The sequence below is a fragment of the Dermacentor variabilis genome, chromosome 1 (genome assembly GCF_050947875.1).
Source record: "Dermacentor variabilis isolate Ectoservices chromosome 1, ASM5094787v1, whole genome shotgun sequence".
Classification (NCBI taxonomy): Eukaryota; Metazoa; Arthropoda; class Arachnida; order Ixodida; family Ixodidae; genus Dermacentor; species Dermacentor variabilis.
Genome location: NC_134568.1, coordinates 31005964 through 31031780, shown reverse-complemented (window position 1 = coordinate 31031780; position 25817 = coordinate 31005964). Strand labels below are relative to the sequence as shown.

At 45.7% G+C, this 25817-nt stretch overlaps 1 protein-coding gene across 1 annotated transcript in view; it reads right to left on the bottom strand.

Moving 5' to 3' along the window:
- LOC142571031 (uncharacterized) overlaps nt 1-25817 on the bottom strand; it is a 133962-nt gene that overhangs the window by 25358 nt on the left and 82787 nt on the right. Inside the window, exons 23-29 of the mRNA XM_075679356.1 lie at nt 24354-24569; nt 23409-23501; nt 18759-18909; nt 18158-18328; nt 8971-9069; nt 6992-7099; nt 1825-2026 (exon numbers count right to left, since the gene is read on the bottom strand). Coding sequence (XP_075535471.1) covers nt 1825-2026; nt 6992-7099; nt 8971-9069; nt 18158-18328; nt 18759-18909; nt 23409-23501; nt 24354-24569 — 1040 coding nt within the window. The remainder of the gene's footprint in view (nt 1-1824; nt 2027-6991; nt 7100-8970; nt 9070-18157; nt 18329-18758; nt 18910-23408; nt 23502-24353; nt 24570-25817) is intronic.

The window sequence follows — 25817 nt, the reverse complement described above, 5'->3', positions numbered from 1 at the left end:
AGCGAGAGCTATTTGTGCACCTTCTCGTGCGTTGGAAATCTTAGCTGGTACGTATGTTTTTTTTTCCATGTAGCTGCACGTTCCAATGACGGGAGAAAAAATGCGTTAAAGTGTCACTGGGAACTTGCTGTGCTGGAAGAATGCCGAAGCACTAACTTCTCATTAGATTGTAAACACGGGTGCAATTCCGCGATGTCAAGCACCTTGCCGCTGCTTGTCTAAAGTCCCGTGGTTTTTTGAGTGTTGATACACGATCGCGAACATAAGTGTCGCGTTTCAAACCGCGCACATGCAGTGCTGCGAGGTACAGTCATAGAAGTTGCTAATCATACACATCCAGAGAAGGCCAGAGGTATTATATGTGCAATATTCCTACTATGGTTCGACGACTTTGCGATTGTGGCTCGATCAAGAATCGGTATGCGTGCTCCATGCTAGTGTTGACATAAAGATATTAGGCTGTTTTAGCACCGCCACGTGGTAAACACGATAACTGCAACCGTACGTCGAATGTCACTAGGCAAGCCTATATACTCCATTTCATACCTCAGGTGCAACGCTGTGGAAGCTACGCACGAAGTCCGGTCACCAAAATTTATTACTGCGCGCGTTTCCGTCTATGCTTCGCAGCGTGCCAGCGGCGTTTGCTCGTGCGAGCATGCACGTGAACCTGCCGCGACGGGCAGCTTCACGAAAGAACATTTTACGAAAATCGCAAATGAAAACAAACGTGAGCGGCGGCGGCAGCAGATCTCTCGTAGCATCGTTCAGTAAAGTGCAGGACGGAAAGAGGCATGCCAGTACATGCCAGCACGCCGGTCCGGCAGCTCGGTCGCCGCGAATGACTTCACTCTCGCCGGTTCTCTCCTCTGGCAACCACCTCACCCGGTGCTCCGGGAAGCGATGGGGGCGTGTCCGCGAGGGTGATTTAGAAAGAGATTTCCGCCCCTTATATTAACAAAACGAAGAAAAAAATTCGGAACCGTAAATTATTAGGTCTGTCCTTCCCAATCCCAGCAATTCATGGAAATTGAAAACCGTTTCAGCTTCCCTTTAAGCTGGAGGCTCCAGATTAATTGTGATCATTTCTGGTTCTTTAAAGGCTAACTGCCACGAAATTTCACTTTGGCTGAATTGCTAATAAATGAGTAGTATATATTACTGAGGCAATCTTGGTAAAGCTGCAGGGCTAGTAATTGTCTAATTTGCTTATTAGCAGATTCTAAATAGCACCTGAGCAGATGACGCATGCACCTTGTGTTTATTACATATGACATAAATCGCAGCGCATCACCTCAAATGTTCTACCGTGCCGCCACCCAACCTCAGAGGTACTGTGCAGAAACTGTGCGTTCCGAGTCACGTGTCACTTAAGGAGAGTGGTAATGGGGGTTTTTCTTTTTTCTTTTCCAGTTTCAGTACAAAAAGTTCACAATTTGGCAATCCTTTCATTATGCATTCATCCTTACTTTGAATACAACATTTTGCATGGAGGCTGCTCTATACCTACACTATCTGAAACTAGGCTTTTCAAGCAGCCCAACATTTCACTGCACTTGGCCTTTCACTTGCACCGCAGTCCGAGCACATGGGCATTTTTGCATTTCGTCCCTATTAGACCTGGATATTCTAAATATTTGCGCGATCCCTCACTCTTTATTAAAGCTCCAGATATTGCTCAGTGCTTGTATGTCACCTGCCCCATTGCAAATCTCTGATACCCACAGTCTGCACATGTTTTTGGCCAGTTGCTTGCATGCATAAATGAAGTGTGTGCTTGAGCAGAATTCTCTCAGGGGTCAATCTTTGGCTATTGTTGCTTACCAACAAGGTTTTTTGAAAGCTGTGGTGCAGCAGCCTCACTAGTGGGAGCACTAGTGAGAGCACTAGTAGTGGCGCTAGTGGGGCCACTGGCTGATGGGCTGCCAGTGCTACTGCTGGTGGTGGATGCAGGGGAACTCCTGCTAGTGCCATTGTTACTGGTAGAAGGTGCTTGTCTCCTCTGCAGGACTTCTGTTGTGTATTCCTGACAGAGAGAAGGGGGAAAAGAAATAAGCTTGGTAATATGTGCACCATAATTTCTAGTGGTAAAAAAAAGTCTTTTTGGCAAGACATAACACAGGAAAGACATGTGCAGCATCCTTCCTGCTTGCTTTCCTCCCCAAACGTTTTTTTACAGCTGGAAATCAGGTGCATTACTCGCTCAACCAATTAGTTCGCCTTTCAGCCTTAAATGGGCAATGTATCAACATTTTCTGTGCAACCACTCAATTTGAATTTTCAAGAATGTAATTATCACCACTTGCATGAGGGCTTGAGCATCGAGTCTAGTGCCGTGGAATGAAAGAAGGTGGCAAAGCAACCCACACAGTTTCTGTGCGAGCTAGTAAAACTAAGACGTGTCCCCTGCAAATACACACAGAACTGCCACACAACTGGCCGCTCAAGGCACGGTTTTTCAGAGTGTAAAAGAAGCTCGCAAATACATGCACTTTTATGTAGCACATATTGAGCAGCAAAAAGGTGTATCGGGAGTTTTTCATGTTGTTCTACAGTTGGCTCATTGACACTTAATCTAATTACAATATTTGAGAAGTTCATTAATTAAGACTAATTATGCAATTAGGTAGAATGTAAAAATTATTCTGAGTATCTCCAAGCAACGGCAAACAACATTAGATTGGTTCTGTCCAGCTACATGGCATTTGCATATTTTTAATGTTTGGCTAAAGTTAAGTGGGACACCCGGTATGTGTGTACGTGTGTGTGTGTGTGTGCGTGCATGTGTGTGTGTGTGATGAACACTGCTAGAAATAAATCCTGAGATGAAGTCAATATGTAGTGCAGGCCATAAGTGGCAGTTGAAGCACTCACTTTAAGTACGGCCACCTTCAGTCACACACATGCAAAAAAATAGTGATGCCATTACCTAAAAAATTCAGGCATGTTGTGGCACTGATATTAAAGGGACACTAAATACAAGCACTAAATCAGTTTAGACCGATAAAGTATCCTTTCAAAACTCAATTTTCGTTAATTTCACAACAATAATTGAGTAGGGCTGTTTTTTGGGCCAGTTGGTGCGTGACGATAGTGTGATGCTTCCAGCCGGTATAGATGTGAGCACATAGAAAAAAGAAACCCGCAGGACAACGCTGGACTTGGAACTGAAGTTTAGTGCAAACAAATTCTGTTGAAGATGTTCTGAGTGTTCTTCACAGCTGACTCACAAGCCAGAGGTCTCGTTTCGGGCTATCATCACAGAAAGAGGCTCTTGGCAGTTAGTGTTTAGTGGGTCTCTGCGGAGTGTGCTACAAGCTCTGGATACCTCGGACCTGTTTGATGTCCAGAGCTCCTTGGAAGTTGTGTACTGGCTAAAGTCTAGCGAAATATGTGCCAATGCTGCAATATCTGTATATATTGAGGGCTTGTTCTATTCTATCCCTCACGAGGACCTGTTTACAGCCATACACGAACTCATTGGAGAACTAGGGGATGTAAGTAGGGTTTATGAATTCATGTGCTCTGTCAGTTTATTTTATGGAACTTATTACGTTTTACTTGTCAAATACCGTAGTGTTTTATAACAATGATGCCTTCATTCAGAGAAAGGGCATCTGCATCAGATCTAAGGTTGCTCCTGTTCTGTGTCACAATTTTTTATCCAAGTGTGATAGTAATGTAAATGACAGGCTGCTGGAGAAAAGAATTGTGAGAATTTTTAGATATATCGGCGATTTTAAGGCTGAACCCTGACGACAGCCTAGAATCAAATGCAAGAAGGATTTTAACTTGTTTTCACGCGTCTTCCTGGGACCTTAGGTTGACATATGAACTTTGCAAAAGTAACTTGATTAGATTTCTGGATTTGGTTATTAACTTTCGAAGTGAGTGTCATGTATGTTGGTGTTACTGCCCTAGATTGAAAAAAGTGCTCCTCCTGTGTGAATCATTCCACGCCAAATTGATCAAGAAAGGTACAGCTTCTTTGTGCTTCACGAATGCTCTAAGCAAGAGCTGCAACCACTCTATGCAGGAGAGTTTTGATGCAGGAAGCCAGGTTAGCGTGTGCAGGATACCCAGCCTCACTATTGACGGCTGTTGCTGAAACCTTGCTCAGAAAGATGATGAAAAAAGAACCTGTGAAGGCTGCGGAAAACAAATCCTTGGGGGGGAAAAAAGGTCTAAGTGATGCCATATTTGTACGGCTTGTCTCACAACCTAAATTGTGTGGCCACAAGGAATGGCATTGCGCTGGAGTTTTCTGCATTGAGCAAACTAGCAAGGTTATGCAAAAGTACCGCAGAAGAGAAGAAAGAAGCAAACAGTGGCTATGGAAAAAGTACACCACCGTTTTCACGAAACGGTCATTTATCAGATGCCTCTCTCTTGCGGTTGACCCTACGTTGGCCCTGGTGCATCAATGAGCGCATGTGCGAGCTCCCAGCTGGTACAAGAAGGAACTTGCCTTTCCACTGCAAGAAGTGTGGCTGCAGCTCAGACTTTGCGAGTGTTTCAATACAGGTGACTCATTACAACGGACCCTGATAATCCGACAAAAAATGCCCGTTTCATCCGAAGTCCGTAATATCCGAAACGCCTCGCTTCCAAAACTTTCGTTGCGATGTCTAACAACTTTATTGCAAAGAAGGAGTGACAAACATCCAAAGTAAAAAAACAAACAAAAAGTCCAGTCTCACCCGAAAGTCGAAGCATCGATTGGGATAGCAAATTAAGCAAGCATGGCACCAACAACGAGCGAATTGACCTTCGTGCTCTCTCTTGCCTGAATGCGAACTAAACATCGAAAGGACAGCACAGATCTCTATGAAGAAAAAGCCCACGCGGGCGCGAACTTCGTCCACATCGTAGATAGCTTTCAATGTACGGCGCCCGCGCCACTTTGTCCACATCGCAGATCACTTTCAAGATACGGCGCACGCGTGGCTGCGTCGTTAACGACGCCTCCCTCCCGCCTCTCGCCTCCTCTCGCCTCCCTCCCGTGTCTCTCGCGTGCAAGACGGTGCTCTTCCGCCCCGCTTTCCTCCCTCCCTCGCGCACAATATATTGAGCCGCGATTGTCGGCTGACCTTCGCAAGTCAGTTGCCAGCCCGTGTCGACACGGCAAAAGTCCGTTTTATACGCCCGATTTTGACAAAAATTGTCACCAATTTTGTCCGCTGTAACCGATAGTCCGTTGTAGCGCGGTTCGTTAAAAGCAAACTGCGTTGCATTAATAAAATAGGTAGAACAAACTAAGGCTGAAATATGGTCCGTTATATCCGAAAGCCTGTTGTACGTGGGTCCGTTGTAATGAGCGTAGACTAGTGGGGACGGAGCGCGGTAGACTGGAAAGAGATATGCTAAGCTTTCTACATCAGAAAGTTGGGCGCACAATTATGTGTGGGCGCTACGGATGCATGGTGGCAATCTACACAATTTGTCGACAATTAACTTCAGTTGTACGCCAGTGTTGTCCTGTGCATTTCGTTTTTTTATGTGCTTGCATCTATACCTGCTGGAACCATCACACTATCACAATAATAGGTTGATTGCAAGAAAAAAACGATGGTCAAAATTCCATTTCTTGAATTTTTCACTGAAACACATGTGCAAGTACGTCAGTGTGACGTCCCAAAATGCAAAGTATTTTTTTGGTATTTAGGATGTTGTGGCCCAGTAAAGGTCTTTGAAACTTACTAAGTTCAGTCTTAGGCTCTTTCAGAATACAATGTAGTCCATCTTTACCAATAAAGAAATAACTAGGCCCGAGCAGATACTGTTAAAATCCATGACATCACGGCATGCTAGTGCAGAAACTTCAAGGTAGCGTTGAGACCAGTCTAATTTCCGTGTCCTTTCTGGCTTACCATCCTCTTCGCATGGCAAGAGTGGCTTTCTTTTGGTATTGTGGAAGCATAATTTACTAACACAGCTGAAATAATTCTCTTTAGTTTAAAAAAGAAAGTAAATAGTGAAAAATGACCATCTCTCACACATACTTCGATAATACCGAGCACGCTGATGATAACTTAATATTGCAGTGCTCCCTAAAATCTGCTTTGTTGCAATCCACCAGAAACACGAAATGTCGCAACTCAAGCATTCCGCTGGTTTTTCATGACAAGCTCTTACACAAGCTCCACAGAGAATTGACATCTCAGTTTTATTCCACAGTTTATCGTGCAGCTCAACAAAATAAGCTAGAAAACATCTGGAACAAAAAAGGTGTGCTTTCAGGAATGGCTCTAATAATAATGACACTTAGTCCACTAGGTCCTAGTTTCTCTATGCAAGGACATAGTTCAAACACAGCTTCTGTTTCATACTGCAGAAGTCGTACAAATTCAGATGTTTGACATTGCAAATCCTTGATCAGTGCTTGCTGTTAACAGATCCAGCTTGAAAATTTTTAATACCCCTGGTAAATCAGTAGCAACAGTGCAAACTGCCCTCCTTCCAGCAGGTTTTTAACCCAAAGTTTTAGAAACACAGGTTCAAGAGAGAAAAAGGAATCAATTCTCCCACCATTAAGCACAATGAAAGTCATGAACAGCAATCATGATGCATGCTCAGCCAACCTAAATAACCTAATAATTAACAAGACCGAAGGCCAGGCAAACATCTAGCTGCTAATTTCCCCATAAAGACAATGTGCTTTTTAGCAAACTAAAACGAAGTAGTTGAACATTCCAGTACACAGCACTCAGTGAAACCAAGGACAAAGAAAACAGGCCAGATAAAAATGTTGCAGAAATGTTACCAGACCGTTTTCCATTCTCAAACACACAAAACTGATCTAGAACAGGTTCACCATGCCACGTAATGTACAGAAAGACGGCCTTATCAGAAGTTCGACAACATGGCCAAGACTCGCCGAGCATTGCTACTACTAATATGTTAAAAGAATACTGGCCAATGCATGCGTGCATGCCGTCCCATTTTTTTCATGATATCAGAAGCAATTTCCATTATCAAACTGTGAGCTTACCCTGATAGTGGCGAGAATGATTTGCATGGCCTCCTTCCTTGAGTAGGTTTCTTGACTGCTGAACTCTCGCTGAAGCAGCTTGAATAGCACGTTCATAATTTTTTTCAACTGTGAAAAGGAATGAGAATCGTCTTTGTAATGCCAAATGGGCAGGGGCTCCTGAACTTCTTCAACCTCAGGGAACCACCAAGCTCGTGCCTACTCTCGCATGTCACCACAGTAAAGCTCAACCAATCGATCGGTTATGCAAGGCTTCTTCCACAGAAATGACATTAAAAATGGCACACATTAGTATGTTGAAGTGTTGTATGGCATTCAGGGCCTGTCTCAAGTTAGCTGCTGCACTTGTTCCCCATCATTTGTTACAAACTGTAATCTTTCAATCTACAGCAAATTTAACACATCTGATGCAGCAACAATCATGAATTGCCAGCAAGTCACGCACCTACGCTTCTGCTTGGGACATGGAGCCAGCATTTGGTGGGTACATCTTAAACGTAGCGAGCTATATGCCAGGCCTTTACTGCGAAATTCTTTGGTGAAGCCGCCTGGCACCAGGAAATTACAAATTATGATAGTGCCGGACTTGTGCATTCATGCAGCTTTTCAAGCACTTACTGAATGAAAATTAAAAATCAGGCCGAGAAGATCAATGCCTCAAAACCTGACATCTTGAAGCATCACATACATTTCCATTAGGAATGCCACAGAATACTGAAACGATGACATATGGGCGAGCCAAGAAGCGGTTAATTTTCTGGGCATTACTCAAACACTCAGACATCCCTTCTGTCTCTGCTTTCTCTACCAACATATTTTCTAGTTTCAGTTTTGTGGCATGTTTGCTTTGCGCTGTAGCAGTACACATCATCTAATAGCTTTCACTTTAGCAAGATGGTGGAACATGGTCGAACACAGTATCACTTTTCTGGACAATTGTAGTAGAACAATGTGCCCGCCTTCCTTTCTTTAAAGGGGCCCTGAACGACTCCTTGGGCTTGGTGAAATAACATACTCCGCAGGTTGCATATGCTGCTGTGAACATCTCAGCCATGTTTTGCTGTCGTATGCGGTGTGTGAAGCTCTCAAGCGGAGCACGAAGTCACTTTTCTTTACAATACTCTCTTTTCAAACAGAAGCCTGCTCCTCACTCTCTTCCCGCGGCTTTATTTTGTAATAAAGCTGATTCTCGCATGCGGCTGCTTCTGGTAGCTGCGATCGGCTATGCAGCGTAGATACCATGGCCACCGTGTGCTGCCGCCATAAGTCTACTGGCTGCGGCTCGCCAAGGGCAACCACTTTTGGCTTACATTTAGTGCATCATAGGCACTAAAATCGAAAGCTGTGGAGTCTACATTAACATACAAAATGAAATTTGAAGTGCATGCCATGGTGACATTTAGAAGGCAGAGCATTGTGGGCATACCCAACTCCGCCGTAGCCTTCGCATTGCAAGGCATTGAAGAAGAAATGAGAGCACGGTGGTTGCCGCGTTTGATTGTCAATAACTGCGCTTCTTCTGAATGCATTGAAGTACTTTTTACGGCAAAGCATTTCTGAAATCGTCTATTTTCACTTCAAATACTTTTCTTCACTTCAATAAAAAAGGGATTAAGGGCCCCTTTGAAAACCTTGGTCTCCATGGCTGCAACTGCAACTGCATTTAAGTCTAGTTCTCGGTGCTCCTCCTCTGAACTGTGTTCAAATTTTTCCACTCTTTCCATTGCATAGACCAAGCTTCTCATCTACCCTCATTCCCATAGGGTAGAAAAGAGCCCAAAAGGGAGCATGCTACTTCTTCACAAAACTTAATGATTAGCATTCTCACTAAATCAACCACTAACAGGTGATCCCCACATTGGAGACAACACTTTTGGCAATAAATATGACTGCTCCATTCCTACACTTAGTTGTAGTTGTGGCAAGTTAAAATGACATTGTAGATTCACTTTTTCAAATCATAAAAAGGGCTACTCTACCTCAGCTTCAAAATTAAAGGAACCTGTGGCAGATGTGCTAGCAGCACCAGAAGCTTGATTTTCTTGCTGCAGCTGCTTCTGCTTTTCTAACTCTTGGCACTGAAGAAAAAAAAAGCAAAGCACAAATCTTGTTATAGCACGCATACCTCATGCAGAAAACATATCTACAAATGGCAGGAGCACAGGCAAAACAGGCCACACAAATTTTGCTTCACTAGGCCCTGCACACCCCAACAATGTTGGTATATATGTCTAGAGAACTAACGCTTGGGTAAACATTGTTCAACTATCTATTTATATGGTGAAGCATTCCCAACATCCCCCACTGGAAAGCCTTCATAGTTTTCTTCAAATATAACATTTGGAACAGTGCAAATTTCAGCTCCATGAACCTCCTCCCACCTTCTCCTGTTTGAGTATTACCATAACGTCCTCCGAACAGGAGTCGTAGAACTTTTGACACAATCACCCAGTTTACAACTTCCAATATGCTCAATGCAAAATTAGCTGCGGCAGAACATAACAGTTTTACAGTGAAGCTGTATATGGCTAGCCGATTTGTCTGTCCGTCCATCCGTCCGTCCGTCCGTCCTTTTGCAAACAGCGCGAATAACGGGACACAGAAAGAGGCACACAACACAGGCGCCGAGACTTCCAACAAGTAGGTTTATTGCACGAGCGCAGAATATATAGTCAGGGAAGTAATAGTAAAAACATAAATGAAATGGAAACACGAAAAGAATGACTTGAGATTACATGTGGTCGGAGATCGGTTAAATTTGCAGACACGCGATTTCCTTGTCTAGTAACTGGATGGATGGTGAACTGATGCATAAAGGACCACGTTGGGTGATGGCAAATGCTTCGATAATTTCACGCGTGCACTGGTCAGCGTGCTTTTGGATGACTGACTCTTCTAAAATACAGGATGCATTTACATTACCTGCAATGCAGAGCAAGGATGCTCCCAGAGGCAATCATTGAGGCAGCATCCCATTTGTCCTATGTAGGAGCGCCCGCACTTCAAGGGTATTTCATACACAACACCTGTGATGCAGCTGGTGAAGGGCTCCTGATGCTTCTTGTCGCAACCTTTTTTTGTGGGGGTTGTCTTCGTTTACCCTTCTGGATAAGGTGTTAAGCTTTACTGGGGCTAAAGAAAACCGAAACACCTGCCCTTCCCGCGGCCTTTTTCAATATGTGCGATACCCTGTGCACATAGGGAATGACAGCCGTCTTCGAATTATTCATCTTGGTTTTGCATATCTTCTTTCTTTGGTGCATATCCGCTAACATGTCTTCTGCTAGCTGTACCAGGAGCACCGTTATTTGTGTTATTTGCAAAATAATGTGTTTGTACCAACAAGCCTGGCTAGCCACTATTCTGAAGTCCATCCGTCCATCCATCCGTCAGTCGCCTGTATGCCAAAAACTCCTCTGGCGCAGCCCCATGCGTGCGAGCGGGGGAAGAGAGAGAGAGAGACGCGCGACTAGCGAACACCACCTAGATAGCACAAGACCTGTTTACTCCCGTACATGACGTCGCGCTACCTGGCCCGAAATTTCCCTTGACAAGGCTGGCGTGATGACAGTGGCGACTTCAAAATCACCGTTGCCTACTCGGCAGCATTCTTGTTAGATTCTATGGCAGTAGGGCCAGGTAACATGACGTGATGGATTGGAGTGAAAAGGTCTTGTGCTATCTAGGTGGTGATGGAATGGCTGCACCAGTAGCGACATTGTTGTTCTCCGCCGCAGCCGAGTGCACGCGCAGCAGTTCCTCTCCGGATCCAAAATGAGTAGGCCACGTGTCATGCGTACTCCTGAGGAGCCGGCAGCTTTCAATCAGCAACACTGCGAGCACAACCAGGAACGAGCTCGTCTATGCTGTGCTAATGCTGCTACCCAGGCACAAGAACAGGCTCGTGCAGTTGAGTGCAAGCAGCAAGTGCATACCAAGGATCCGGCAACCTACCAAGCCATCATTTAATGAACTGTCGTGATTAAGCCGGTGAGTGATAAACACCGGGGCCACAGGTTTCAGCTTTACTGGTTAACCATCTGTACGGAGTGCTTGGGTGGTGATTTTTGTAAGACACTAAGCACAGTGTAAGGACAGGTGCTTGGACCATGGTGCTCAGCGCGTATCTCACCAACGCTGACTGCTACAAGCTAGCACTTGCAATTAGGAGGTTAGTATGCCAAGGGGCTGACATGCCCTGAGCACATGAGTTGCAGACTGCACTTTTTAGAGCAGTTGCAATGACACGCTAACTTTATTTCACTAAAGTTTAAAGAGTGGTTTACAATTGCTGCTGTGCTTTGCAGCAATTTCAAAGCAAGAGTTCCACTGAATGCCACACTATGGGGAATGCTCTGTATATGACTAGGGCAGAAGGCAAGTTCCAGTTCTAGCCACACTCTGTCATTAGACAATGCATCCCAAATCAGCAGTGTAAGTAAACACAACTATGACAGGTTCGAGCGAATAAAGCAAAACAATAGCATACACTCAATATTTATCGCTAAGAGCGATAAACCAAGCCCTCCAAGGAAGGATGTCTGTGGCGTAAGGAATATTAGAGAAGGGAACTTGCAAGACCCCACAACTCAGTCTGGATTTTTTGCTGAAGCTGGCAATTTAATTGTGCTAGTTCTATTTGAACAAAGTTGCTATCAATGGTCACTGTACACTGTGTTCCTGATTGAATTTGAAAGACCGCTTATTTCTTATGAACCATGATGCACCCCCATGCATATATTGTTCCATGCAATCTGTGTGTGTAGTCGTTAATAAACTCTCCATGACAGAAGGCCCCATTTTTTTCCGTGCTACTTTATTAAAAATTCACGAGGCAGAAAAGTCTAGAAATGAAAGCAACTTGTAAGCCAGAAGAAATGTCCACTGATGGGAAAAAAATACATATCCCTGTGGCTTTTGTAATAGCATGGTTTTACACAAACTTAGCTAGCTTTCTCAAACTGTGCAATTGGCTGCTACAAGGTTGCTTGCTATACTGCTTTTCTGTACTTATATCATACTGTCTATTCATGGAGAAATACTAGTGCAAACTGTGCTAGCACAATGTCGACTATGTTGACATTGTGCGCAGGACAAGAAAATTAAAAGCTGTGCTTCTCCAGCAGCTTCTCTGTTGTAAGGTAGCACGCAGGATATTTTGTAGTGTTCTTCTGAAAGACCCTTTCTGCTGATTACAGCATGCAGAACATGTCAACTGCGGGATGAACGAACTTGCCTCAAGTCATCAGGTTAACAAGCAAAGCGTCGGGCTGGTCTTATTGCAAGGCCACTACTACATTTCTTTGCATATATCCTTTACGAGGTTGCGAAATGTGTAGCCAGTGATGCAATATACTATACAGTTTGCAGTTTCTGGTATGATCTAAGCATGATGAAAAAGGACAGTAATTATTGCAGAAACTTGGGCTATATGGAAATGCAGCATTATTAAATATATAATAATTTGTCTTGTTCCCATTCTCTTCTTAATAAGTGCAGGAAATATTTAATACAAATGTCAAAGAGGGTCTTGCATTCCACTTCCTCATCTACATATCAAGGTTGTTCTTGAGTTCTTCCAGCTCCAATTCTTTGTTAATGGATCAAAAGGCTGTTGCAAGATTAAAAAATTGACAGGACGATGATCACAATTGTCTGTAATATGCTACAGTTCCCGAACATTGGGGGCTTTAGTGGGAAGCAAAAGGACAGCATGTCATACAGCTAGAAGAAAGTGTGCGTAGAATAATGGCCATTCTTTATCCCAGCATGGTGAACCATCCAAAAAAATGTGCTCGGAGATGCCTTGGTCAAAGCTATATGTTGGCCCATACCTGAAGAGGCGTACTTTGAGTAAGTGACTCCAACATAGACCTAACTGTTACACAAAATCCCTCAGCTGCTGACACCATTACAAAGCATTCTCTGGGAATCCGGTTCTTTAATGGCGCGACGGCGCATGCGCCCTGCCCTAGCGGATTAGTCGCGAAACGTTTTGGAAGGGACGCGCATGTGGTTGCGCGCTGGGAAGTCCCCCGAAAAAAAAAAGAAAGCGCTCGGACGCTCGCTGCTGCAAACACTCATGCTGTGTGCCGCGTTGAAACTCTACTGGTAGCTTGACGTCTGTGCGGTGCCGAAAACGTGCATAGCGTAAGACCGCAACTCCACTTTAAAATAGAAAGCGGCCAGGCCATTGTCCGAGTTGTCCGGACTGCACCGTGAGCCAGGTAGTTGCCGCCTTTCATGAATGGTTCGCTAATTTAAAGAAAAATCCGTGCGTTACACTTGGGTGACACTTAAGTACATCACGTTGCTGACAAAGTCTTTTTGCAGCGTCGGTCTTCACTTGCTGGTGATGGCAGCGTGTTCCTGACTGCATGTACTCGTAAGGCCCGATACCGCTGGGTCAATACGAGACCGACAAGACACTCACTCCTATGATTGACCGACTATTGTGCGCCACTGACACCTTCTTATCATACCAGGTCGACAACGACGCAACCGACGAGCATGAGTTGTACTGCGACAGGCTTTCTTGTCGACGGCACCAGCAGAATCAGCGTGCCAGCCGTCGTTCGACCGAAGCCTGCGTGATCGGCCGTCGAACCGACAACACTATAGCGACGTCTTCGCTTCTATATATAATTAATCGGGCTCAAGATGAGTCAAGCACGCCTACCAAGTTGAAATGCACAAGCTTTAACCCTCTCAAGCCGTGCCCACGAAGTTTGAGCCAATGTCGATCCTGTCCAGCAAAGGTTAACCTGTCGAGTTCGTGCACCCGCTACCGGCAAACCTGACCTGAAATGTAAGCAGTTAGGTCGAACGAAACTGCTTTTATAGTTCAGTTCTGGCCTTAGTGATTTGAAATCAGCTACCCTTCACTTCGCACGGCGCGTACATAATAAGCGGTAAGCGGGGACACAGCGCTGTGCCAACATCTGTACGTCACCGTACCTGTAGGCTGTCGGCCACATTCGCTACGTATATGGGTGGGCCTGTACGTGTTGCTTTGCCGACACATTTCTCAATTTCAGAGATGCACTGTTTGCTTCTGCATTAAGCGGCAAACAAGAGACGGTGTATTCGGTGTACAGCAGCATAAACAACCGCCTCGCTCATTTATACCAACGCCGTGTGAGTGATGGCATCCGCGCGTTTTCGTGAGAGAACAACGTGGCCTACAAATGAGCACTTACGCGAGCACAGTTCTTTCTAATAATGCTTTATGGCACGCTAAAGCTAAGTATGATGGAGTTAAAGAAAAGTGAGAATGAGTTAATTAACAGCCGGTAATATATGTATCTGGATCACAGTTGCCGTTGTTTAAGTGGTTCGGCCGCTCATATTGACTCGTCTCGGGGTATAACAACATGGCACATATGCGCAGATATGCATGTTTTGCTACATTTTGACACCATTTCATATCAGCAATGGACCTTTTCCACAATATTTGACAATAACAACGACCTGCGGCTGTAGATGTCGATGTAAACAAGTGCACCGCTTTAATAAATCCGACGCAGAAGGCTGCGCTCGAAAATTTTTTGAATATGCGAAACGTCTAAATAATGTGTAAAAAAGAATACAAAAGTGATGTCTAAGTGCAGAAATCAGTGACAAATTCCAAGGCAGCCGTGCCGCCGAACGGAACTCAGCATGCCTTTATTGGCCGCACTGTTTGCAGAACAGCGCACTGAGGTGTGCTCACCCAGTAGTCATTGAGTGCTACATGGCTTCTGGAACGACATGCTGTCTCGAAGAAGCCATTAATAATGATTCGAGATCCACGAAACGAACAACCGACGTGCACTCAACGTGGGCGCAGCTACACAAATCAACCGGCGAAAGCCCCGGGACCCTTCCAAAACGTTTTCAGCAATGTGCGGCAGAGGGCGGCACAGGAAAATGAAAGAGGCGGATTCTTTCTGCCGACAATCCTCTTTCCCAAGAACTTTCGAGCCCATAAGGCTAAGAAGTACTTGCCATCTTGTTTTATGTCTTGTGGGGGAAAATGCCAGTTTAACACATCAAATGGGTCATTAAACCTGAATGTAAACTTTTCCCCCCTGTGGTCCCAAAACACTTTGCTTCATATAATACAGTAGGTAGGTCACCTGCGACACCATTGATGAAAAACTGTGCCACCAGTGTCAACCAAAGTTTTTGAGCATTTCTAGTGTTTGGGCGCGCAAATGACAGCTTTGGGCACACGCACGAGGATTATGGTTTGTTTATGTCGTCTGCAGTTAGCATTTTGTCATAGAGGGCCAAGAAAATGTGTTCTACATCAACTTGGGTTTTTGAGTGTGCAGTCAGCTTTGAATGCACTTGGATAAGTGTGGGACAATTGAGAATATGAACACCTTGTAGTCATCATCAAGGGATAAACGAACGAACTGCTGGCGTTTTCTAAGTTGCCACTGATTGAGAACTTCTACATTTTACGGCGACCCTCTATCTTAAATCAAAACATGATTGAAGGCTCATGGCTATAGCAATAATATCGTTTTCATAACAGGACGAGTGTGGTCAATCCCTTTGGTTGGCCCTTTGCTGGCAAAAATGGCAATCAGCTGTGAGAGCACTTAAAAAGAGTGGAACATAATATCCTGGGTCCTTGGTCTGCTAACTATTCTTTGTCTGGCAGAGATTTGCCTAAGTCAGTAAGTCCAGGGTATGTCATTGCTATTGAGTGAATGTTCATGTATTGATGCACCTGAATTTCACTGAATATGAGAATGTCATGCTGCTGGTACAAGTCCTTGGTACCTATATTTTTTTTTTAATGCAGTGAAGAATCTCTTGCAGAATTTGCAGGAGACTTCAACTTCATTCTCAAAATGCTGGGAAGGTGGAGGAAGTCATTTTCTTCTAAAAGCCTGTAGGTATATGAACTGCATATGTAGAGAAAGAGGCAGATCATAAACCACAATTCAGTGTACTGCTGGTTCCCTTTAGTGGTGGCTCTGGGCACTGACAAGCACACTTCTATGAGTGTGTACCAAGCTGGTTGTAAGTTAAGCTTGCCAAGTTTTCCTCCCATTGTTGCGTCAGACATTGTTCTCGTCTTATTTAATTTCTCTTTCAGTATATTCCCTTGATCAGTTGTTTCTTTATCTTCACAACTGTGTATCTTGCACTCCTTATGGCTGCCATTTTCTGAGGGCTGGATATACAAAATAATAGGTATGGCCTACACTCTTGTTTCTTCCTAAGAAGCCTCCTATGGTGAATAGGAAGTGTATTTGCCAATCTTACACAGCAAGATCTCCTTTGAAATCAGGCACACAACACACAGCTCAGTATTCATTTCAATAAAGAAAAGCACAAAACAAGCATCAAAACCGCACGATGGATGATGAGGCACCTGTGAACAATGCGAGGCCCGTTTCTTCTTCCCGCGTGTGTTTCCCGGTAAAGATTACGGTTGCTTAAGCAGCCCCGGTGGGAAAGGGGCAACAGCAGCATACGAATCAGCGAGTGACGTCATCACACTTCATATATAGAAGGGAGACCTGCCTAGCAGCTAGCTCATTCAGTTCATGGCAAGACCACAATGGGTAGACCCCGCAAAGTTAAGACTCACGAAGAGCAGCGTGAATACGATGAGCGTCGAAGAGTGCAAAATCGTAACGCTCAACAACCGTGTTGTGATAAGACTAGGCAGAACAATAAAACACTTCATATCCCCATCGACAGCACTTGAATCGTTTTCTAACAGTTTCGCTGGCCATCCACTTTCGCAGGGTCAGGATGACGAGTCAATTTTTCTCACTGGATTCCAGCCACAAAACATTCCTTGTGCCTCCAGTGGCTGGATATGTCGACATAGGTGTTCCTAGGGTGTATGTCAGAGAAAAGGCACCCCTCAGGGACAGTTTTAACACACTGACCTCAGACTCAGTGCAAGGCACTATTCATACGACACAGCATTGACAGCTTAGTCTACTGAATCAAAATCAAAATTCCAAGCTTTGTTGAAAATACAGCTGTTCCCATAATACTAACTTATTCATTTGGCCATCGACTTCTAGGTACTTTTTCATAAAGACCTGTAGCAATATCAAAGCAGGCTCGGTGGTCCTAGTGGAACTACCATTGGATGCTCTTTTAAGATTAAAAAGAACTAAGGTTCCGACACTGAACACTGGCCACGTTGGCAATATTGCATGGCCGAAACATTGTAGGCAGGGTGGCGAAACAGAGCATCTCATAGTGTGTGCTGAAGACAATGCTGTAAGTGCTTCGTCAATTGATGCATTTTTCACTTTAGTGAGAGCTTGCATACAGCTGCACTGTCGTGGTTGTAGCTTTGTTGCCCATCTCCGGCATCACAAGAGTTTGTTTCTTGCACAACATGCACTTCCTAGTGCAGTTCTTGTAGTTCCCTGCCTTTGCTTTCGCTTTGCGATTGCCAACACCTGACGTGCGTTTTGTGTCGGCAGTGCTGACCCGTTTCTGCTTGCTTTCTACTGCTGACGCATCAGCTACTATACTCCCCATAACTTGCGAGTCATTAACTTGCTGCTTCCTATTATTGTTCCCGATTTCTGCCGCTCGCACCTTTCTTTGGAAGTGTTTTGTAAACTACTGCCACAGAGCTGTTTCCTGGATGTGTACTGTTAAGTAGCAGGAAAATTAATTGGCACAGCATTGTTGGATAGAGTAGTTCTTCAGGTCCTTGTTAGATCAGCTCCATTGTACACTACTGTCCATGTCCTTGCAACGCAAACCAGGTCAAAGTGCTTCTGGAACAGGTAGTCTCTGGGTCGCAGGGGCCCTATAACGTAAAACTATTCCAATATGCTTTTATTCCAATCTCCTGACATCAAATTTGCATAACCGGCGATGCAAGCATCAGGCAGTCATCCACAGGGTTGTCTGAACAGACCAATCAAACACTCTCCTCGTTCATAGGAGGTCACTTTGCTTGAAAAATGAATAACATTGCCTACACTGAGTGGCTTGTCTTATCTAAATGGCTCACAAGAAGCGAGGAGCACGCTCAAGAGGAGAGGGATTCGAAAATCATCCCCCCGCCCCAAGAAAGCGCGAATGAGCAAGTCTCGCAGCAAAATGACGCTCATTGTATTCTTTGACGCCCGAGGAATCGTCCATTTTGAGTTTGTACAGCAGGAAGAAGCTGTCAACTCAGCCTTTTACCTGGAGGTGCTCAAGAGATTGACACGCCGGGTCGCACGTGTGAGGGCTGACATCAAAGACATGGTCAAGCTCCACCATGACAATGCCCCCAGCCACACGTCCTTTATCGTTACCAACTTCCTGGCCCGGAGTAGAGTGTACTAGAATGAGGGAGTAGGTCCAGTGGAGGCTCTGACAAGCGGCGAGAGTGAAGCAAAAAACATTGAAATTTGCGGTGGCGCTGCAGTCACCTTCTTCTGACGTTCCGGCCAATCCGGTGCCTCGACGGCGCGGCGGAACCACACCTACCGACGGTGGTTACGGCGGTGCCCAGCTGTCATCTGCTCGACGCACCACCGTCTCCTGAACACGCCGTCGCGCTTGCGTTTATTTCATCATTTTCTCTCTAATTGATTTTTGTACCTAGTATGTAAAAAAAGAATGCAATAAAATTACTGCTTTGCCATGAATTGAGGTTCCTCGCTTCCGTCAAACGATGCCGCCTGCACAATGTCTACGCACGCAGACGGCCCTAGCATATGTCTATGGTTTATCTCTTAACTCGGCGACTTGGCAGTATTCGAAGAATGAGAGGATGAGCACACTTCGTAGAAAGAACTACTGTTGTATAGTGGATTGCATAAGTAGATTGAAAGGTCAGGCCAAGCTCTCGCTCTTCGGAGTCCCTAAAGATGAAGAACGGCGACGCGTGCAGGAGCTCATTCTTCACAGCACCGATCGGCCCTTTGGAAGTCACCGACTCCATTCGTGAGCTGCACTTTGATGCAAAGTACATACTGAGGCATTATGTGCATATCATTGAAGGCCAGGAAGTATCTACACAGCGTGGAAAGCCTGTGCTTCGGTCTGTTGCGGTACCCACAATCTTTTGCCGTATTTTCAGGATTATCTCTACGAGCAGCCTACACCCGAGCAGCCCACGCAAAAGAGACCGACCTCATATGCAACAGATGAAGGCCGGTCATCAAAGAGAACACTCTCTCTCTCAGTTGAACGGTCATTCAGATTGGAGGCATGTGTCAATGGAAACCTGCGCGAGCTTGAAGACAGACAACCAATAAACATGCTTCCTAATCGAAGCAAATATATAAACAATGTGTTTCGCTTTAGTCACGCAGGGGGTCTGGAAAACCAGCTACATCTCAGGCGTATATGACGCATAAAAATAGGGAAGAAAAAGGCTATTCCGGAAATATTTTCAAAACCCACAATTAACCTACAAAAAAAAATGTGCTGAAATCTCAAATTGCTGCCGTTATTAGGGCATCGGGGAAATTTTGTTAGCATTCAATATATCGCCTTGAGAAAGGAAGAAAAAGGTTTATCAATTTTTATTTAACACCTAATTATGCCACACAGTTCATTAATTCCTGTAACTCATCCCATTACTGCACATGATCCCCATTTCTTCGGAATATCAGCTATGCATTTCGTTTTCTCATGACACAGTGACACACACACATAAGGTAAGGACAGCAAACTGTAAACGCGATCCATCTGACTGCGTGACTTCAGCTAATCCAGGCACGGTCATCCTCGAACGCAACTGCAACGCTGCGCTCGACCGTGGCCGTGCGGCCGTGCTTCTGTTCAGCACGCTCTCCGACCGGCGCTGCCGCGGCGTGCGCCGCGCGCGAGGGCGTGGCCTCCAGAAGAAGGAGACGGTGGCGCCCTCTGGATTTTCAATAAAAGATGCCTCAGCGCGGAGCCCTCGTTGGACCCACTCTCCAAATCTAGTACACTCTACCCGGAGCAACACGCCGGTGGTACCCCATCCTCTCTACAGTCCCAACTTGGCTCCGTGCAACTTTTTTTTTTGTTTCCCCCAACTGAAGAGAGCGCTGAAAGGAAAGCATTGGGAGACCGTGGAAAACATCCAAAAGCATGTTGCAGCGTTCCTGAGAGACATTCCTGTCGAGGACTTTCAGGGTGCCTTCCAGGCGTGGCCACAAGTGTATTGATGCAGGGGGAGAGTATTTTGAAGAATTTTAACCATTTGTACAGGTCTGGTCAATAAATCTATTTTTTCCCAGAAAATGCACATTAATTTCATAATGGACCCTGTGCAGTGGATTCAATGACATCCAGTCCCCTAAGGAGTTTTTGGATGGGCTGAAGACGTTTGGTCACCAGTGTCACCGCCGATGAAAGGCTCACCCACATTGTGCCTGCTGCTTTAGAGGGCAGCGCGAAGTTATGGTGGCGCTTCGTGACCACATTTGCATTGTGGGAGAAATTTACTGTGGCCATCATTGCGGAATTCCCTTCTACTGATGTGAAGCGTCACTTGAACCAAGAACTTGAGCTCCGCACGCAGCAAGCATAAGATTTAAAGGAATTTATTTACACGATCGCTGCCTATTATATGACTGGATTGGCGGCAAAGTTTCAGAATTGGAAAAGGTTGACCGCGCATTGTGGCAAATGCACCCGCAACTCCAAGACTTGGTAGAAGGCAAACAGTTTGCCAATCTTGCAAAGTTGGCTAAGACAGCAGACAGACTCATGGAGTGTGCTTGGAGGCGGGTGGAACACAAGCAGCCATCGCCTCTGACAGACCAAGTGGCAAGGGACTTTGCCTTCCAGGCAGCTGGGAATGTGACTGGCCTGCCCGGAACGCAGCCCAGCACTCCAATCTATAGAAACACCACAATATTTTCCACGCATAAAAATCAGACCACGAGGGAGATTATTGAGGCCTACTATATCAGAAAAAAGGGTTGCATTGTGTAAGCATGCCATTGTTAAATTTGCATGACAGTAAATTTGAATTTTTAAGACGCCTCATAGTGTAGTATTAGATTATAGGGTTTTGCATTTTTTGCCTGCGCACTGATAATGATGCCATCGATGGGAGAGCACGTGGCTATGGGCTGTGTACGTAAGTCTGTGTATGCCTTCGACTAAAGTTAGTTTCGAGTTCAGCGCTGTCCTGTGTGTTCCTGCCTTCTGTCTTCCGTCATATTGCGCTGCCCCTTCAAGATGTTCAACCAGTACCAACTCGCCCAAATGTCGACCCTTCTACAGCCCAGAGTGTTGGCGGCTGTGGCTGTAGGGGTGTTTTAGTCTACGGCGACAGCATCCTACTCACCATTGCATCCTGTAGTGATAAAGCCATCCTATCATCAAGACCAGCTACACAGACTGATTGCTCGTGCTATAAGGTCACCTCTTGCAGCACCGTCAGAGGAATACCAACAGCACGACTCTAGGGGATTTACCTGCCGTCGCTGTGGAGGTGTGGGTTACTTAGCTCGTGAATGCCCCTCAGGTTGGCATACTGGCCCATCCCGCTGCTACAAATGCAATGGAGTTAGGATTTCCGATCACTGTCCGGGAAATGAGAGGTGGTAGGTGACACCCCAGCACCTACGTGACTGCGCTGCAGGTAGCAGTTTCAGCCAGCAGGAAGGAGCCCCTCCTTGAGGTGCGGATCGAGAATACTACATTCCAAGCCCTACTGGATACAGGCTCAAGCATGAGCTTACTTTGAATGCCAAGAGCAAAGGTAGCAGAGGAGACAGGCACCAAGCTCAGGACACAGGTGCGTGAGCTTCACCTGGCAACAGGTTGGTCCCAGTCTACCACATCCCTAAAGTGCAAGATCCAGTGGGCTACGAGCAGCCGCAACCAGTACTTCCTGTGTGTGCCAGACCTATGCCGGGACACTGTTCTCGGCAGCGACTTTTTGAGTGCCATAGGCATCTCTACAAACGAAGCACTAGGCGGATGGACTATTGGCACCGACCCGCAGTGCACTGTGCCATTCACTAAGCGCGACAAGGGTCCAGCCACAGTGCTCACAATAGAGGAAGATGGAGAGTCTTACCACTTGCACACCCTAGTCGAAGAAGTTTTTGCAGCTCTTGACATAGGAAGTAGCATTCCAACCGAAGAGGGCAAGCCCCGCAAAGTAGCAACAAAACTACAACCAAGCATGAAGCAAGTGCTTGACGACTTCAGCCCTTTGTTCACTACAATTCCTGGGTGTACCGCCCTCATTTGGCACTGCAAAGACGAGGGATAGTACGCCTGTGAGATGCAAGCTTCGTCCAGTGACTGCTAAGAAGCAGAAAATAATTGAAGGCTGCATACATGAGCTCCTAGTGCAGTATTGTAAGGCAAAGCAGCAGCCCTTGGACTGGCGCCTCAGTGCTCATCGCAAAGAAGTCGGGAGGCTACCAGCTTGGTGTAGGCTACCGACCGCTGAATGCATGAACCAAGTTACCTGCCTACTCAATACCTCGAACGACTGGCTGCTAGCACAGCTCTGTCGAGCTCAGTGGTTGTCAAGCTTCGATCTCTCCCAAGGGTCTTTTCAGATTCCTCTTTGTGATGCCGACATTATGAAAACGGCCTTCATCTGCCATCAGGGTACGTTTGAACTCGTCATGATGCCCTTTGGGGTGGCAGGTGGCACAGCAACGTTTCAAACCTTGATGGAACATGTGCTACAAGGAATCAATCACCAAAGTACTTTGCTCTGGCATTTCTAGATGTTCTAGTCTACTTGGAGACGCTTGACAGTCACGTTGAGCAGGTTAGAGAAATACTGCAACATACTCAAGGTGCTGGCCTTAAGATTAACCTGGACAAAATACAAGTGTGCCATAAGTACCTTAAGTTCTTAGGACACATCTCAACTTGGTAGTGCAGACCAGATGAAGAAAAGGTGCATGCAATACTAGATTACCCAAGACTCAGCACACTTAAGCAGTTGCAAGCCTTCCTGGTTCTTGCTAGCTATTATAGGAACTTCAACCTATACTTCTCACTGACAGCGCATCCACTCACAGACCTTTTGAAGAAGAATTAGTCATGGCAGTGGGCAGAGAGTCAAGCGCAGGCTCTTTCTGCATTCAAGTAATCCTTAGTTCAGGATGCAGTTGTGGGCCTTCAAGATCTAAATTGACCCTTCGAGGTTGAAACTGATGCAAGCGGTGTCGGCATTGCAGCTGTGCTACTGCAGGCTGGCCCTGATGGACTGCAGCCTGCTTCCTTCATTAACAGAGTTCTTACAGAGGCCGAAAGCCAGTACAGTGTCCAGGAGTGGGAGTGCCTTGCAGTAGTGTGGACAGTGGACAAGTTCAGGGCCTATCTCGAATTTGCCAGGTTTGAGATGCACTGTGACCACTCATCCTTGTCATGGATATTTAGCAATGACCAAGCTTCACTCAGGGTCAAGTGTTGGGTCCTATGACTGCAGGGCTCCATCGCTGAATCAAGCACAGATGGGGACTGGCAAATATACCTGCAGATGCCTTGAGCAGAGCCCCTCTCCAGTGTGAAGACCACCAAAGTGACAGTCTGCATGAGACACTGTTTTCCATTGCTGCTCCGGAACCTGAAGAAAAATTATGTTTGAGGAAGTAGCACTAGCCTTGGAAGAGGATGTCGCACTCTTAGGTGACACAGGACAGCAAATCCAAGAACAGGCTCTTGACGGCAGTTTCTCAAAACTAAAGACCAAGTCTAAGGGACTGGGCTCCCAAGCTTGAACCCTGATCACCGCTTTCTTCACGATCTGGCAGACATAACAGAACTGGAGCCAAGCAGACTGTTGGTTCAGCAAAGAGCCAACAAGACAGTAAAATGGCTACCTGATCACCTCTGACACCTGGTACTGAAGGTAGCACAAAACCACCTCACTGCAGGCCATGCGAGATTTTTCAAAACCATGAGATGTGCCTCAGTACGGTTCGTTTGGCTGGGCATCAGGGCCGAAATGAAGCATGTGCAGTGCTGCGCTGTCTGTCAGTGCACAAAAGCTCGACGTGAAAAGCCTGATGGCCTCATGAACAGTCAGTGGGCCACAACTCCCATGGAAGAGCTTAGTGTCGATATTATCTGCCGTTGTCATGTATACATCGTGGCCACAAATACTTGCTGGTGGTTATTGACAAATTCACTAAGTTTTCAGAGCTTTGCCCTCTGCGAGTGGTAACACATACGAAAATCTTTGAGTGTATGGTTGCAGTTTTCTGTTGCCATGGCACACCTGTGACCATCGCAAGTGACAATGGGAAGCCCTTTGTGAGCACTTTATGGCACAATCTCCCAAGACATTGGGGCATCAAGGACCGTCACACTGTGCCATACTGACTGGCAGGACAAATGGTCGAGCTCCACAATGGCACGATTAAGCAGTGCCTATGAGCATACTGCTCCAACCACAAGGACAGGGACCAGCACATACCTGAGATCACCCTTGCCATGCGTACTGCAGAGAGCACAGTCACTGAATATACTCCAGCCTTGCTGTGTTACGCCGAAGAGCTCTCTGCACCTCATGGGAACCCGCTGGTGACAAGGAAAGATAGAGAGCCTCTGGCAGCAGCACACCATGCCTTTGCTGCAGAACTCCACCAGTGCCTTGAAGAGGCCCTCAACTATGCTCAGAAACACCAAAGAGCTGCTTGGCAAGCACAAAAGTCCATTACGGCAGTCCCTGGCAGCCAACAACCATTAACGACGGTGACCTTGTGCTCTTAGTCACACCTTGAGAGATGCTGCCAACTGTGTCTCAGCCAAGTTGGCACAGCGGCAACCTGGACCTTATCGTATGGTTGATGGTGATGATTGGAATTTATTGGCGCAAGGGCCAGAAGTGGCCAAAGAGTGCCAAGGCTATGATAAAGACTGCCATTGGTAAATGAATAATGATCACCAAGACGTGGATGAAACATGGCTGTACAGAGGCCTAAATAACATTCATTGGAAACTGCATAAATATATTAATAAAACTAGACAATGATACATGACATATGCTATGGAGAAACTATGAGCATTAAGAGGTGATGTTCTAAAATACGTTGCTAAAGATAGCACTACTGCCTGGAGGCATGTGCCATACAGATCACTACTATCACAGCGTCAACCTCTCGTCAGAGGATGTGCTATGAATATTGTGGGCTTATAAAGTGTAATAAATCAACATCTTGTAAAAAATTAAAAACTGATTCATGATCAAAAATTGGTTCAGCTCCAAGAAACATTACCGGATGAAGGGGAATGTAGCATCGGTACGCTAGAGGAAAGTGCTTTTTTCATTCAGCTTCTGATTCCCGACACTCCACCAAGACATGGAGGATGGTCAGTCTCTCACCAGACCTACCACAGAAGGGAGTGTCTTATTCTCAGTTGACAGAACATCAGAAGAACTCCACTTTGGCCTAGTTGGTTCTTTTTGCCTATATATGCCCACGGGCTGCCATGAATAAAACAGTTGAAAGTTACCGCCCGTGCTGTTTATGTGTTCTCTCCCTCTGTCCCCGTCTTTTTTGCGGTCAATATGATAGACAGAACATCAGTCTGTCGTAAGTTTGTTACTGAAGGCCAATTTCGTATGTGCGGCTTAATTAAATGAAGTTTATTAGAGGTTTCACGGTCCAAAATGGATTGTCAAAAGTTTTTCAGCATTCTGTGCAAGAAAGGCTTCAAATCTGCAGGAGGGATAGCTGTGGTGGTGTTACAGGCTCTTGTTGTTATGCATGCAGCAAGTTTGTAAGCACATTGCCCACTACGCCTCTGTGGCCTGGCGCCCAACATACTATGATATGTTGTTGAATGCACACAGTACACAGACATGAGTAGAGATCCCCGATTACTGGATCTTTATATTTCCATAAAGACACTAAAGCTCTTACTACGCTTAGAGAGT